We start from the raw sequence: 16,382 nt of genomic DNA on the forward strand, positions 1-16,382 counted from the left end.
CAATAACCTAATATGTTCAGATATGTTAGTGAGGGTGAATTTAAAAGTATGGGAATGGATAAGGGTGATGATTGTTAATGGGATTATAAGTATCAGAGCTTCATTGAAGGCAAACAGGATTGAAAGGGATTGTTTGAAGGCATGTATCTCACAGATCAGAACTATAAACATAGATAGATGCTTGCATGATATACTTCTAAGGTATGACACAGGTACAGAGTTGACAACAGCGTGGTATATGGGAAAAATCTACCTATTGCATACTAGGCACTCTAACTGATAGGAATACCTTACTAGTATCACAGAAATACTAGTGATAAATAATTAAGGGTTAAAAAGAGCTATGAGATATTTTGAGTCATGAGATTTGTTTAAAATGGTGAGTGATGAGGATTGTACAACTAAGGAATGATAATGTGAGATACTGATTATTGTGCTCAGAACATATGCCATGTGAAATGAGGAATCCCTTACTTTATAATATAATATAGTCAAGCCCTCAATTTTTAGGCTTGCTCTTTTGATACTTAAGGTTGTAAAGGGGAGGTTAATCCCACCTATAATTATGCCTATGAGTCACCTCCAAAGAACCTCTTTTGTTCTTTTGCTCAAATGCAGACTTTCTCTCTCTAAGCCCAACTCTGCAAATAAATCCATCACCCTGTCCCTGACATGGGACAGGAACTGCCCCCCCCAGGTGAAAGAGTTTCCCTGGTGATGGGGGACCCAGAATCCAGAAATGAGCCTGACTCTGGCATCAAGGGCTTGAGAATGCCTTTCAGACCAAAAGGGGGAAAAGAAAGACAATAAAATAAGGTTTTGGTGGCTAAGAGATTTCAAACATAGTCAAGACGCTGTTCTGGAGGTTACTCCTATGCAAGCTTCAGCTCGATATCCTAAATGTCCACAGTATGGTAAGCCCAAGTCAACAGTAGTCCCACAAACCCTATACAATACCTGGGTCCCTACCTGAGACTAGAAAAGTTTCATTCACTAAATTTATTCTTCAGAAACTTAAATCACCCAGAGCGCTCCTATTCCAGCTAAGTCCCAAAACCTAGAGGCAACAGTTCCTTCAAGAACATCAACCAGTTTTGTCCTTTTCCCATAATGTTGACACCCCTTGCCAACATGAAAGTTAGTCTGGTCACTGCCTAGATATCCCTAAAGTTTGGGAAAGTGATTAAACTAGAGGAAGGGGTAGCAACAGACAAGATGGAATTTAACAAAGGACAATGAATACTGAATCTCTATATAATTTTCTTTTTCTTAGTTACTAGGATATTGGATTAGCTAAAAGGAAAGAATGGAAAAGGTGTAATTATAACCCATAACATTTTTGAAATTTGCTATATAGCTACTTGTTACATTATAATTTGAAAGTTATCACCTTTTTGCATAAATGTTATATTTCACAATAAGTAAATAACTGAAACTGTAGAACTGTAACCCATAACATTCTTTGAAATTTGCTTTCTAACTACTTGTTAAATTGCACTTGGAAAGTAATCACTACTATGTAAATATGTTATATTCTATAATAAAAAATACTATTTAAACAGTGAAGTGCTGAGGTTAAGAGTGTAAGCTTTAGAGTCTGACAGTCATGGGTTCAAAATCTGAGTTGCCACTTAATGGCAGGGAGCTTTAGGAAGTGTTTTAGAATTCACTGGACTGGTTCCCTGATAGTAAAAATACAACAGCAAGCCCAGCTCAAAGGGACAACTAAGGCACTGTTTGTAAAATGAAACATCTTACCTGGGACTTATTGAGAGCACAGTAACACAGAAAAGTAACTTATTTTAAAACAATGAAAATTTAGAATCAGAATTTGTTGAATTACTTTAAGGTTTAATTTAATAGTACACCATATTTTACTTGATATTTTTGACAGGTTGTGTTGCATGTTATAATTTATTAGTGTTTTATGGGTGATCAGGAATATATTCACTGAGCATCTAGTGTGTCCTAAAGGGCCCATGACTGAATTCCCAGAAATGTTTCACTGTAAATGGGAAATTTGCTGCAGCAAATAGATGCTCAAATGCAGACTTAAATTCTCTAATTTCCATTCATTTCTCCCCCTCATCCCAATCGCTCCAGCCTCAGTAGATTTGGTCACCATCACACTAAATCCACCCTATTAACACCTCTGTTTTGTCTTTCCACTCTTTAAAAATAGAACACCTTGAGATTATCAATTAATAAAAATTAAAAAATATGGATAAACACAAAGAAGGAAATTAATATGCCTTATTATTTTATCTATCACTCCAGCAGCAACCAGGGTTGAGTAATGTGGCAACTATCATTTTACCTCTAGCACTCCAGGATGGCTCCTATCTTGGAAAGTGTATTGCAGCATGCCATTCTCCTGTACAATGTATCAGGGACATCCTTCAGGCCTGTGACTGTGCATTTGACCCACCCCTCCCACAGTCCTGGTTTACTTGGCAAATCTTCCATGGGCTGGGCCCCATGGAGTGATTCCAGATGTTTCTTGAACTAATGCTGAAATGTTTATTTTCCTACCAAATTCTTTGGAATAAATTAAGCCATGAAGTCAGAAGTCTTTCTTTCACACTTCAGAAGCCAATGCAAAATCTCCATCTCTCAACCTGAGAACCTCTTCCCTGTTTCCTATGGCTAATAGCCAGCCTTTGATTTGCAACCTGAAACTGCAAGATCCACAAGAGAGGGTGGAATTCACTACTAGGCTCATCATTCACGTATTCACTAGATGTCTCAAGCCAGGATTTGAGCAGTTTGGTAATTACCCAACCATTATTTAACCCTGGTAATGGAAAACCTCCAATGTACCTTCAGGATCCTGGAACCTCACTCCCTTCCTCTCCATTGTGCAGCTTTGCCCAAAGGCCCAGGGTCACGGTGAGGTCGGGACTGCAGGGGGTCAGGGCAAAGGTCAAAAGCTCTAAGGACCATCCTGCAGTTCCCTGGATCAGGAAGTCGATGCCACCTGGCGCCCTCCAACTCCTTGATCAGGGATCACTGGGGTGGAAGAACAAGCATCCCCAGAAGCGTATCTGCTCAGACCCGTCTGGCCCCATCCTTGGGGTCTGGGTTTACGAGGTGTCCCCCGCTCCCCAGTCCTATCCAGGTCCTGGAAGCCAGAGGTGGGGGCGGGGGTAGAGAGCAGTGGATGCCAGGGGCTAAGGTCAGATGGTTACGCACCCCAGGTCCCTCTGCAATCAGCGTCTTCAGAGCCAGCCTCGGCTCCCAGAGTAACTTGGGACCATGGGAGTAGGGGTTGTCCAAGGCTGGGATGGGGTTTCCGGCGCTCCCCGCCCTCCTTACCGCGGGTTAGGATGTCGGCACTTCTGTTCAACTGAGGGCGCTAAGGGCGCAGCTTCCACCCGCAGGATCCTGACCTCGGAGGACTCAGGAGTTCGCAGGGTGGGGACACAGAGAGGGCGCCGTGTCCAGGGGCTCCGGTGGGAAGCGGCCGACCTCTTCCAGACCGAAACCAACTCCACCAGTTCGGCAAACTTCCAAGCCCACCCCTCGCACCTCCGCCCCTCCCAGCACCGGAAGCCCTGGGACCCGAGCCGAGGGGCGGAGCGAGCCCTCTCGCGCGGGGCTGGAGCGCAGGCGCGGCCTATATGGTAAGTGCCAGCGACCCCGCGACCCCGCGACCCCGCTGGTGGCACCACTTTGGCGCCTAGGCCTCCACCGACGGCGCAGATAAAGGCCCCTAGGCTGCGGAAATGGCGGCGGGGAGTAGCCAAGCCCAGGAGACCCCGGTGAGTACGAACACGGGCAGCGGTGTGTTTGTGTGTGTGTGTTGGGGGTCGGCCGACGTAGCACCCAGAGGTGGGAGCGCCCAGGCCGGGTGCAGCAGAGAGTGCACGGGCCTGTTGAGCTGCCGGCGAGCCCCGACAGGTGTTGGGGTGCCGGGCGGGTGGGGGTCTTCTCAGCGAACGTTCCCAGCAAGTTTTCTCTACTTTACCCCCCTCCCCCCATAAATACCCGAGTCAAAACCAGGGCGGCCCCGGATTAATCTATTTCTGATCTTAAATTCCGGGTTCTTGGTCAGACTGCCCACGTGCAGTGTAGGCCTGACCTCCAGCTTTGTCTCCTCATCCCTCCCTCTAGCGGCTCCCAAGTGTATGGTGTGGAGGAGTCTGTGCTGAAGGAAACAGGGTCCTGAGGAGCCCTCCCTGCAGTGGGAGGCCCTGGAAACTTTGCTCCTTTGAGAAGGGGGACCTGGGGTCTTCTGCCCCTTATCTGTAGTCCAGAGCCTTCTGCAGTCGGTGGGACGCTGTTACCAGACCAAGGCAATGGATTCTTTTACCCTATGTGCTCAAATGACCAATTCCTGAGACACTGGGGTTTCAAAGAGAGAAAGACTTTTATTGCCAGGCAGGAAGCAGAACAGATGGCCTGTTGGTCCAAAATCTGACTCCCCAAACTGCAGTAATTCTGATAGTTTTAAGGCATGAAAAGATGGGCAGGTTTTAGGATAATGAGTACAGTGGTCCCCAGATTATGTAATTAGAGGTGATCTAATTATTGAGCTTGTACAGAATTGATTACATGCTTAGTCACAGAACATATGTAAGAAAATGGCACCCTTAATATGATGATGGGTGTGACTTAGTATTATAATGATGTATAGGTGACTTATATTTTAAAGTCTAAGCTACTGTGTATGTCAGGTGGGCCCATTTTGGTTAGATCCACTTCCAATACCAAGATAACTTTGAACTTGTGGTGGGTTAGTTCTTGCTGACCCAAGACCCTTCATTAATAAACACTAGGGGCTGTCTTTTGTGGTCATAAGACTTTCGAGTTAAAAAAAAATAAGTGGGTGCAAGTGAAAGTCACAAGGTTTTTACAATCATAAGGGCACAAGATAAAGGCTATACATTCATTATCAGAGATCAAGGCAGCTGGATTACAATTCTGGTTTCAGGTATTTCCTTCTGTCTAGTCTAGCATACCAGAAAGTAAAGAGCAATATTTATGTAATGATTCAGTAGTCATCATCAGTCCTTAAATCTTAACTTCTCAGTTACAATGTGTGGACCCACATGGCTGCCCAAGGGTGACTGCTAAAAACCCTGAGTCAGGCTCTGGGAACTGTTGGGCCAGTAAAGTTTGGGAAGCAGGGGACCTGGAGACTAGTGAGTCTCCCTTGTGGGGGTGACATAGAGAGAGAAGGAGGAGCAGTGGCAGGGCCTGGAAAGAACCAGCCTGGGAATTCCAAAGGAAGTATGCAGAGACAGCCAGTTTGGAAAGAATGAGAAAGAGCAGACCACCCATGGCAGCAGGACAGACAGAGCCTGCTACCTGCCCTTTTTGGACATGTAGGTTCTTGCTGCCTTTTGGAATGCAGTTTGGCATTATCAATGAAACCTGTTGATGTCCATATTAATTTTGTTAATTCTCCACTTTAATTTCAGTTCTACAGGTCTGTGGAAATAGTTCAGTTTTAAACAGAAGTGTTGTGTTTGAAAAGGCAGGCACCAGGATACCACCTGTGTGTCCATGGTGGGGGACTCACTTCAACCACCTGTAGTCCTCCATTGATGGAACACATGGTGAGACTGTGTTTATGGGCAAAGACTTGTGTGCCATTGTCAGGCAGACTGAAGATGGCACAGGCAATGGCCTGTCTCTGAGGTTAAAATGGGTGTATGTGCACATAGTTAGATTTGTATAAACTGAGGAAAAATTCAGAAATCCTGATAATCTAACCAACCAGGGCTTAGCTCTGAAGGAGCAAGTAGAGGGTCCATGGGGGAGCACACATGACTCCCAAGGTGGCAGAGTAGACTTCTGGGTTTAGATGAGTTCTGTGCTCAGGCATGGAGGCCAACTTGCTGTGGTTACCACCTTGCAAACTTTGGATGTTTCCATGACTTTGAGCTGGATGTCCTCATCTGCCAAGTGGGGAAGCTCTAGGAGTCACCTCACATGCTCCTGTGAAGGAAACTGGATTAAAGCTCCCATGCAGGACCTGTCCCTGCCAGGATCCACAAGCAGCACTGCTAACTTGGCTTTCCTTTCTTGGCCTATTTCATTGGCCAGACCTGGGCAGCTTTTACTTCTTCATGTTGTCTAGTATTTTCAAGTAAAATTTTGTGGTTTCTTTTCCCAAAATCAAAATACTTATATGCAGATGGTGACAGTAGTCTTGCAGCTTTCATTGTTCCTTTGCTGAAATGGAAATGGCATCTTCCAGCCCTAGCCAGGGTGTTTCCTAAGTACATGGGAAGGCATGTGACTTCTGTGGCAGATGCCAGGAAAATCCTGGTGAGGCAGACAGCAGCCCCCATCGAGCTGAGATGCCAGAGGAGTCAGAGAGAAACCCAATTGCAAACTGTAGGATGAGGGTGGAGGACATGAAGTGCAAAGAGTGTCCAGGTGGAGCTGTGTGTTTAGGGCACCAGGGTCAGCATGGCCAACAGGGGCAAAGGAGAGGTTCAGAGACAGAGGTGAGCTGTGGAAGGTGGCCCTGGTCACCTGTGTGGTGCTCAGATAGGGTTCCTAGAGGACTGCGTTCTTTAGAGGATTGGGAGGAAATTCTCCAGGGCATCTGACACCCCTCAACCCTAACTTTTCTCAGGTGGACTCCTGTGACTCTGAGGCAACATGTGGAAATGGTCTGAGGATGGGGAGGGTGTGGCTGGTGCCATGTGCATGGTGTGATGATCTGGCTGGTGCTGCCAAGACAGTCCCCATGTTGGCAGCATGGGACCCTGGCCTGAGATGTTTTGCAGAGCTACTTGGCACTGCCGTGAGAGAGCAGAGATGCCTGCTCACCAGCCATGGAGCTGGTGGCACTTGTAGGAAGGTTGTGCTGGGACCTGCAGGATGACCTGGTCAAGGTGGAGCCCTTGGTGGAGGCTCTGCTAGAGAGCCAAAACTGTCTGCACCTGGTGGATATTGTGGACATTTTGCCAGTGTGCACATGCTTGCTGGCCTGGCAGGAGCAGCCCCAGGCTGCTTGCAAGCTCCTAGAGCTCTGGGCTGGATGGGGGAGGGGCAAATGGAGCAGCGCTGCCCTGAGTGCAGGCCAAAGGGTTGACAATGTGTCTGTGTAGCTCATCCCATGTCCCAAGGCCCTGTCTTCACTTGGCAGCAAACTTGACCTGTGCTGCTGTGACACTATTGATGGTCTCTCTTTACCCACTTATTTGATGATTTGTGACATAAATAAGTGTGGGGTTGACTAAGGGATGCTGACCCAGGTGATGCTGGAGTGATGCAGGTTATATGGTGTATGCCTTGTATACCTTCCTCAAATTCTTCTTAAAACACTTTTTATTGTGAAATATATAAACAAGAAAACTGATAAATTTCAAAATGTAGTTTAACAGGTAGTTGTAGAGCAAATTTCAAAGTATAGGATGGGTTACAGTTCCACAGTTTCAGGTATTTCCTTCTGGCTGTTCTAATACACTAGAAACTAAAAAAGAAATATCTCTATAATGAGTCAGTAGTCATTTAGTAAGCCCTTCTTCCCTCGCATCAGCACCAGCAGACTAAAGTAAAAGCTGCTTTGGCTGTGAGAATAGCAGAAGGGAGAACAAGAAAAATAGGCTATTATTGAGAATGAAGGGATATGTGTTCTGTGTGGATTCACACTGTGGATATGAAGAGGCTTGTGAGCTAGTATGGTGGACAGACTGCAGGAGGCTGGAATGATTCCCTCCTGATGCTTTTCATGACTTTTTAATCCCTTCTCTAGAGTGTGGGTGGGACCTGTGACTTACTTGTAGCCCATAGAATATGACAAAGGTGAAGTAATTTTGCAGATGGAATTAAGGTCCCAGATCAGTAATTTTGCTTTACTCAAAAGTGAGATTGCACTGGGTTAACCAGAGTTAATCAGGTTAAAATCCCTTCAAAGAGGAACTGGTACCTTCCTGAAAGCAGAAACAATTGAAATCCTCTTTCCAGGAGGGTACCTTCATTCTAAACTCAGAATAATTTTTTAGAGGTCAATAATCAGCATACTCTGAATGATAAGCAGGCATACAAAGAAAGATATGCCTTTTAAAGGGTTTTGATATCCTTATTTGAAAATTGATTCTCAAAATTTTGAGGTTTTCAAATGTTTTAACCAGGAAGCATCCTCTTACTTATAATTTAGTTGTGAAATGTTGTTTTTTAAATTCATTTTATTCAGATATATTCACATACCATGCAGTCATACAAAACAAATCATACATTTGATTGTTCACAGTATCATTACATAGTTGTGCATTTATCCCCAAAATCAATCCCTGACACCTTCATTACCACACATGCAAAAATAACAAGAATAATAATTAAAGTGAAAAAGGGCAATTAAAGTAAAAAAGAACACTGGGTGCCTTTGTTTGTTTGTTTTCTTCCCCCATTTTTCTACTCATCCATCCATAAACTAGACAAAGGGAAGTGTGGTCCATATGGCTTTCCCAATCACATTGTCACCTCTCATAAGCTACATTTTTATACAATCATCTTCAGGATTCATGGGTTCTGGGTTGTAGTTTGATAGTTTCAGGTATCTACCACCAGCTAGCTCAATTCATTAGAACCTAAAAAGGGTTGTCTATATTGTGCATAAGAGTGCCCACCAGAGTGACCTCTCAGCTCCTTTTGGAATCTCTCTGCCACTGAAGCTTATTTCATTTCCTTTCACTTCCCTCTTTTGGTCAAGTAGATGTTCTCCATCCAACAACGGTGGGTCTACATTGCTCCCCAGAAGCCATATTCCATGTTGCCAGGGAGATTCATTCCCCTGGGTGTCTGATCCCATGTAGGGGGGAGGGCAGTGACTTCACCTGCCAAGTTGGCTTAGCTAGAGAGAGAGGGCTACATCTCAGCAACAAAGAGACATACAAGAGGAGGCTCTTAGGCACAATTATAGGGAGGCCTAGCCTCTCCTTTGCAGCAACAGTCTTCCCAAGGGCAAGTCCTGTGGTAGATGAGTCCTGGGAATTAACACTGATCAAGGGAAGGGACTTTTACTTCCCCCAACCCATGGGGGATTGGTTGACCTTGACATCTTTCCCATTCAGGTAGATGGCTTCATGCACTGAAAATGGAGGAGGGCATGGGGCTGTGGGACCTGACACACCCACACCTAGTCCCAACTGATTAATCCAAAAGCTGTAGATTACAACTGTGCTAGTGCATTCTATCAGCTTAGCAAATGCATCATTTTATTACAGACAAACAACATCCTGGGAAGGAAACATGAAAGTTGTGATAGTGGTTGGGTGGGAAATGGAGCTTGTTGATTGGTGGAAAAATGATGACAGGAATGGAAAACTTATATGTATACCCTTATTTACTGCTGGAATTTTAACCCTGTGCACCAAGAAGCTTTCAAGAATATGAATAAAAAAAGCATTGAGGAAAGAATAAAAGTCCAAGGAAGGGTATAACAGCAAAATGGGACTGTACTGCCAACCACAGCCCCCACCCTGCATCTGGAGGCAGTTTCACTGTGTGGTCCAGTGCAGTAGGGTGGCTCCTCACAGCAGAAGATGAGTGTGTGATAGAAGGCAAGCCCATGGTTCATCTGGAAAAACTTATATTGCAGTCTGGTCTCCCTATTCTAAGTTCTGTTTGTCATCAGGAGGATTAGGTGAAAAAGGGTCCAGAGAAAGAATAGCACATGCTTTCAGGGAGAGGAGGGTGCAAATCAACCACAGATTTGATTATTTTATTCAAAGCATAGCCCTTTCATTTGAATCATCTCATATATGGTATGTGGTCTTTGTAGGTTGCTGGTCCTGGTTCAGACTGTCCATTATCACATAATTTGTTTAGGTTCAAAAAGTGATTTTGTTGACTGTGCTGGTTTGAATGTATTTTGTCCCCAAAAACACTATGTTCTTTGATGCAATCTTGTATTAGAGTTGATTTGGTTGGAACCTAATAATTGAGTGTTTCAATGGAAATACAACTCAATCAACTGTGGGCCAGACCTTTGATTGGATCATTTTCATGGAGGTATTTACACTTCCCATTCAGGGTGGGTCTTAATTATATCACTGGAGCCATATAAAAGAGCTGACAAACAGAAGGAACTCACTGCCTCTGCAGCCAAGTGATATACTTTGAAGATGTATCTTAAAGAACATACAGGAGCTAAGAGTGGAGCTGGAACACAACCTAGGATCAACAGATGCCAGCCCCATGACTTTTCAGCTAACAAGGTTTTTCCTGATACCATTGACCTTCTTTTGATGAGTGTATACTTGTGTTGATTGCTTCATTTGGACATTTTCATGGCATTTAGACTGTAACTTTGTAACCAAATAATCCCCCTTTATAAAAGCCAGTCCATTTCTGGTATTTTTCATAATGGCAGCATAAGCAAACTGGAACAATGACATTCTTGACTACAGTACTTGGTATTAACCCACCGGGCCTGCCTGGGTTGTCACTGTACAATTATGTACCAATTCAACTTCTATATTCACAGATACTGGTGGAGAACCATTGCTGTCATTAGCTTTTGGATTTAACTAACACCTCAATTTTAAGTTGCTTTGATGTTTAAAACAAGACTGAGACATTGGGCTCCTCCATGCACTAGCATGATAATTGCTGAAGGGGACTTCAGCAAATTCAGGCAGCGTAGCCCTTAATATGACACTGGAGAATGTTTGTAAAGGAAATAATCAAATAAAAGTAAAGTTTTTTTTATGAAGGAATTACTTAGATGAGTGTTTAAAAAAGACAGTGGCTTTTAGTTATTCAAAGTCTTTTGCTTAATAGACAGTTTCAGGCCAAGAGGTTGAGATAGTGTCATTGCCTTGAGCATTAACAGGCTCCATTTCCAGCTTGCTTGCTTGCTTGCTTTCTTTCTTTCTTTCTTTCTTTCTTTCTTTCTTTCTTTCTCTCTCTCTCTCTCTCTTTCTCTCTCTATCTCTATCTCTTTCTTTCTTTCTTTCTTTCTTTCTTTCTTTCTTTCTTTCTTTCTTTCTTTCTTTCTTTCCTTTTGCCTGAGATAATGATTTTTGGTCTGCCTTAAACTCATAGTGATTGTGTTGTCTTAGCACAGTTGAATAAAACTAGAAATCAATGACAGAAATTTAAGTGGCATTTCTGAGAACAGTGGAACAGCTTTTGATTTCCTGGAGCCATCTGGAGCCACTTGTCCATTTGAAATTTCACCTGTGCTCTATTTTATTATGCCAAGGGTTACTTAACCAGGGGTTTTCTCTAGTATCATTGCTTCCATATATTTTAAACTAAAACTAAACAAAGATGACCTGGTTATAAAACAGAATGATTCCTGCCATGGTCTTCATCATCCCAGGTGCCCACTCATCCTTGTCTGCACGTAAAACATGACTGGATCTTTAACAGAAGCCCTGCCTTGCCTCTCCAGTGTAAGAAAAAACAGTATTGTGAGTGTGTTATGTCATCCTCTTCTTCTTTTCCTACTCTTCACCCCCCCACCATGAATCCCCACTTCTCTGCTGCTCTATTTTTTTTTATAAAATTGGAATAGAAAACACTGATGGATGATAGTCAAAAAATGAGACCAATGTATTTTTTACTATTCATTGAATTGAAAAGCTCATTCCCAGAAGTTTTAAGTGAAATGGATAATTGTTAATGAAAGTGCAGACTGACTGGGTGACAGCACTTAGCGAAACCGGTGCCAGCCAAACAGGGAGGGACCAGAGGGCTCTCCTTGCAACAAAAAGTTTCAATAGACAGAATACTAATTTAAATGATTTAAATAATTTAATTATGATGGATTCTGTTTCTCTTAAGAATTGAATATTTTATTATCTATTGATGTTTCATTAATAATTAGAACAAATATCTATCTATTATATTCTCTTTGCTAACTTCTGTGCTATATATTCAAGTGATACAAAGTGAGTAAATGAATCCTTGTCATAAAAATAAAATATGTACATGATCCCCTTAAAATTTGGGCATAAATTCAGTGATTTCTCATAGCATTAATGAAAGAGTATATAAACATATGTTCATGATTCATCCACACACCATATACTTCACATCTGAATATTTTGAAACATTGATTAACTTTATTTTAAATATTATATGGAAGTATGGATAAAAAAATGAACAATTACCATAATGATTCTTCAGTTTGAACATTGTCTTCTTCAATTTTATGCATTAAAGTGAATAAAATTTGATTTTATATTGTATGGGATGAGAGCCCCTATGCAATATTCTAGTTACCCCAGGAAAACTTTACTGTGCAGTGATCCTCCTGCTACCTGCCAAACAGCAAATAAAGAAATGGTGTAAGTTTTATGATACCCATTTAAAACAATTCAGAACATTTCATAATGTCACATTCTTTTATTTTGGCTTCTATAAAGGAGGTTTATTTTGTTACAAAGTTACAGCCTTGAGTCCATAAATTATCCAGAGTAAGGCATCAACAACAGGGTACCTTCACTGAAGGTTGACCATGGTGTCTGAAAACCTTTGTTAGCTGGGAATGCATGTGGCTGGCATCTGCTAGCTCCCAGGTTGCACTTCAATATGGCATTCCCCAAAATGTCGGTGTAAGATCCTAGTGGCCACCTTCAAAATGTGTCTCTTAGATACAGCTAGTATCATGGCCTATGTAGCTCTTCTTTTTCCTTTTTAATTTAATTTTATTAAGATTGTTCACATACCATACAATTATCCAAGGAGCCAAAGTGCACAATCAGTTGCCCATGGTATCATCATACAGCTGTGCATCCATCACCACAATTACATTTTTTTTCAATTTTTAGTACATTTTCATTACTCCAGAAAAGAAATAAAGACACAAAAAAGAAAACTCAAATCCTCCCATACCCCTAAACATCCCCCTCCATTACTGACTCATAGTATTGGAACAGTACATTTGTTACTGTTGATGAAAGAATGTTAAAATACCAGTGTACAAATGTCCATTCATCCCTGCTCTCATCTCCTCTGAGTACACACTCCATAATGAGGCTGCAGGACCTCATGGCCCCCACACACCCAGCTTCCTGTGGAACCACACATTGACCTCCAGAAAGACTACATCATTCCACCTCCCCATCAACATCAAATGAGCACATCCCTCCCTCAGTGTTTTCTCTAGCACTTTTACCCATATTTATATATTTTTCCTATAATTTTATAGAGATACATTCACATACCATACAATTATCCACAGTGTAGAGTCAGTTGTTCATGGTATCTTCATATATTTGTACATTTATCACCACAATCAGTACTTGAACATATTGATTACTAAGAAAAAGCTTTTTTTGGTGAATAATAAAAAGATAGTAAAAAGAAAAATAAAATGTCATACAGTACAATATAATAGTAAGGACAGAAAACAACACCATGACCAAGAATCCCATATACCTTCCCCACATTCTCCTCTCATATACACTCAAACTTGGTACATTGCCTTTGCCACATCCAATGGAAGCACATTACAATGTCACTGCCAACCAGACTCCAGTGTGCTTTGGCTATGATTTTTTCCCAAATACCATCCGTTTTACAACACTCTGCAAGGTTGACCTTCATTTGTTCTACCACAGATAAAAACATTTTTATATTTCTACATTTAGCAACAGTCATTGGTCACTCCAGTTTTTGCCAAGTTACACAGTCCTTCTCTGTCATCCATAATTACCTCTGGTGTCATATACTCCCATATCCCACCTCCTTCAGCTTCACTCACAGATATTTTTGTTCAGTGTACTTCAAAAATTGTGCTATCTTCACACATTATTATGATATCTATTTATGAATCTATGCAATCAATACTGCTGAATATTCTGTGGTCCTTCAGCATCAAATGCCCAATCTCTACCCTCTTTCTAGTCCCTTGTAGCCTGTTATCAGCTTTTAACTCTCAAAATTTTCTCCTTCATGTTAGTTCATATTAGTGACACCATATACTATTTGTTCTTTTGTTTCTGGCTAACTTCACTCAACATAATGTCCTCAACGTTCATCCACCTTATTATATGTTTCATGTCTTTGTTCTATCTTACAGCTGCATGATAGTCCATCATGTGTATGTACCACACTTTGTTTATCCACTTATCTGTTGATGGACATTTGGGCTGTTTCCATCTCTTGCCAATCATGAACAATGCCACAATAAACATCAGTTTACAAATGTCGGTTTGTGTCTTAACTTTCAGTTCCTTTGAGTATATACCTAGCATTAGAATAGCTGCGTCATATGGCAGGTCTATACTTAGCTTCCTGAGGAAACCCCAGACTGTCTTCCAGAGTGGTTGCACCACTCTGCATTTCCAGCAGCAATGAATAAGTGTGCCTCTTTCTCCACATCCTTTCCAGCACTTGTAATTTTCTGTTGTCTTCATAATGGTCACTCTGGTAGGTATGAGGTGATATCTCATTGTGGTTTTGATTTGCATTTCCCTAATAACCAGTGAAGTTGAGCATTTTTTCAGATGTTTTTGAGCCATTTGTATTTCCTCTTTGGAAAAGTGTCTGTTCATGTCTTTTGCCCATTTTTAATTGGGTTGTTTGCCTTTCTGTTGTAGAGTTCTGGATATTAAACTCTTATCTGATGTGTTGTTCTAAATATTGTCTACCATTGGGTAGGCTGCCTTTTTACCTTTCTAACAAAGTCCTTTGATGTACAAAAGTGTTTGATTTTGAGGAGATCGCACTTGCCTATTTGTTCTTGGTTGCTTGCCCTTTAGGTGTAAGGTCCTTTCACAAGATTCTTACGATATTGCCCTACTTTTTGTTCTAAGAGTCTTATGGTCTTAGCACTTAAGTTTTGGTCTTTGATCCAACTGGAGTTAATTTTCATATAATTTCCATTCTTTTGGAAATGGATATCCAGTTCTCCAGACACCATTTATTGAAGAGATGGCCCTGTCCCATTTGCTTTGGCTTGACTGCTTATCAAAGATCAGTTGTCTGTAGATGTGAGAATCTATTTCTGAACACTCAATTTGATTCCATTGGTCAGTATCTCTGTCCTTATGCCAGCACCATGCTCTTTTGAGCACTGTAGCTTTGTAATATGCTTCAAAGTCGGGTAGTGTGACACCTCCCACTTTGTTCCTCTTTCTTGAGATATTTTTGGCTATTCAGGGCACCTTGCCCTTCCAAATAAATTTGGTTATTCATTTTTCTATTTCTGAAAAATAAGTTGTTGAGATTTTAATTGGTATTGCATTGAATCTATAAATCAGTTTACAGTTGACATCTTAATTATATTTAGTCTTCCAATCTATGAACATGGTGGGTTCTTCCATGTTTTTGGGTCCTGTTCAATTTCTTTTAGCAGTTTCTTGTAGTTTTCTTTAAACATGTCTTTTGTGTCCTTGGGTAAGTTTATTCTTAAATGCTTGATTCTCCAACAGGCTGACTGCTCCAGTGTCTGGTCTCAGTCTCTCTATGATTGGAGATTTCTTTTCAGGAGACTGAGCTTTTCAGTCAGAGCTGCAAGTACAGTTCTCCCTCCTGGTTCCCAGAGTCAAAGGCCGCCCCTCCCTTGAGACTGTGCCTGGTCAGGAGGGTTGCAGGCACCCTGGCCACAAGAACTCACAGATTTTGCTGATCTCAGCTGCTCTGCACATGTGAGTGTTGTATGAAGCATGCCCAAGTTCAAATTCATCTGTGGTGTCTGTTCCAGGTAGTTCCTGGCTTTCTACCAACTCTCCTGGAGGAGTAACTAAAACACACCTCACCACTCTGCCATCTTGCCCCTCCTGTATTTGCATATGTTTACAGAAAGGTGTAAGTTGCTGTGATGTGATGGGATGAATACATTTGGTATATGGAAAGATCATGTTTTTCTGGGGTCCACAGTGTGGAATGTCACCATTTGGATACATTATGTCCCCTGAGAAGCCATGTTTAATGCAGTATTGTGGGGGCTGATCTATTATTATTGAGTAAGTGGGAAAATGTGGATTTGGTTGTTTCCATGGAGGTGTGATCCACCCTACTGTAGGTGATAACTATTAGATTATTTCCATGAATGTGTGTTCCCACCCATATAGCACCAGTCTTGATTAGTTTCCTGGAGCCATATAAGAGCTCAGAGAGAAGGAGCTCCATGCTGCAGCTGAGAGAGACATTTTAGAGACAGCTGTTGGCAGCAAATTTTGCTGATGCTTAGAAGATAGCAGCCCAGAGTTTGTGCCAAGAACTTAAGACAGGGACATTTTGGAGAACCCCGTTTTAAGTGGAAAATGGGATCAAGCACATGCCAACCACATGTTTTCTGAGCAAAGAGAGGTTTTATGGATGCCAGCAACCTTTCTTCAGGGAAGGTACACCCTTGGGGATATATTTGCATGGACACTATTATGGCCTTAGAACTGGTAATTTGCAGCCAAATAAACCCCCTTTATGAAAGCCAACCAAGAAACTAAGATGGCAAAAGGTGAGAC

At 42.1% G+C, this 16,382-nt stretch overlaps 1 protein-coding gene across 8 annotated transcripts in view; it reads left to right on the top strand.

Moving 5' to 3' along the window:
* The first annotated feature begins 3,629 nt into the window (after window positions 1-3,629).
* LOC119520810 (zinc finger protein 596-like) overlaps window positions 3,630-16,382 on the top strand; it is a 51,464-nt gene continuing 38,711 nt past the window's right edge. For all 8 annotated transcript variants that reach the window (XR_005214218.1, XR_005214219.1, XR_005214220.1 and 5 more), the window contains exon 1: window positions 3,630-3,761. Coding sequence is in view for 2 of the 8 variants with exons in the window: in XM_037818721.1 (XP_037674649.1) it covers window positions 3,726-3,761 (36 nt within the window). In the remaining 6 variants the exon portion in view is untranslated. The remainder of the gene's footprint in view (window positions 3,762-16,382) is intronic.

Source organism: Choloepus didactylus, chromosome 26, assembly GCF_015220235.1.
Source record: "Choloepus didactylus isolate mChoDid1 chromosome 26, mChoDid1.pri, whole genome shotgun sequence".
NCBI lineage: Eukaryota > Metazoa > Chordata > Mammalia > Pilosa > Megalonychidae > Choloepus > Choloepus didactylus.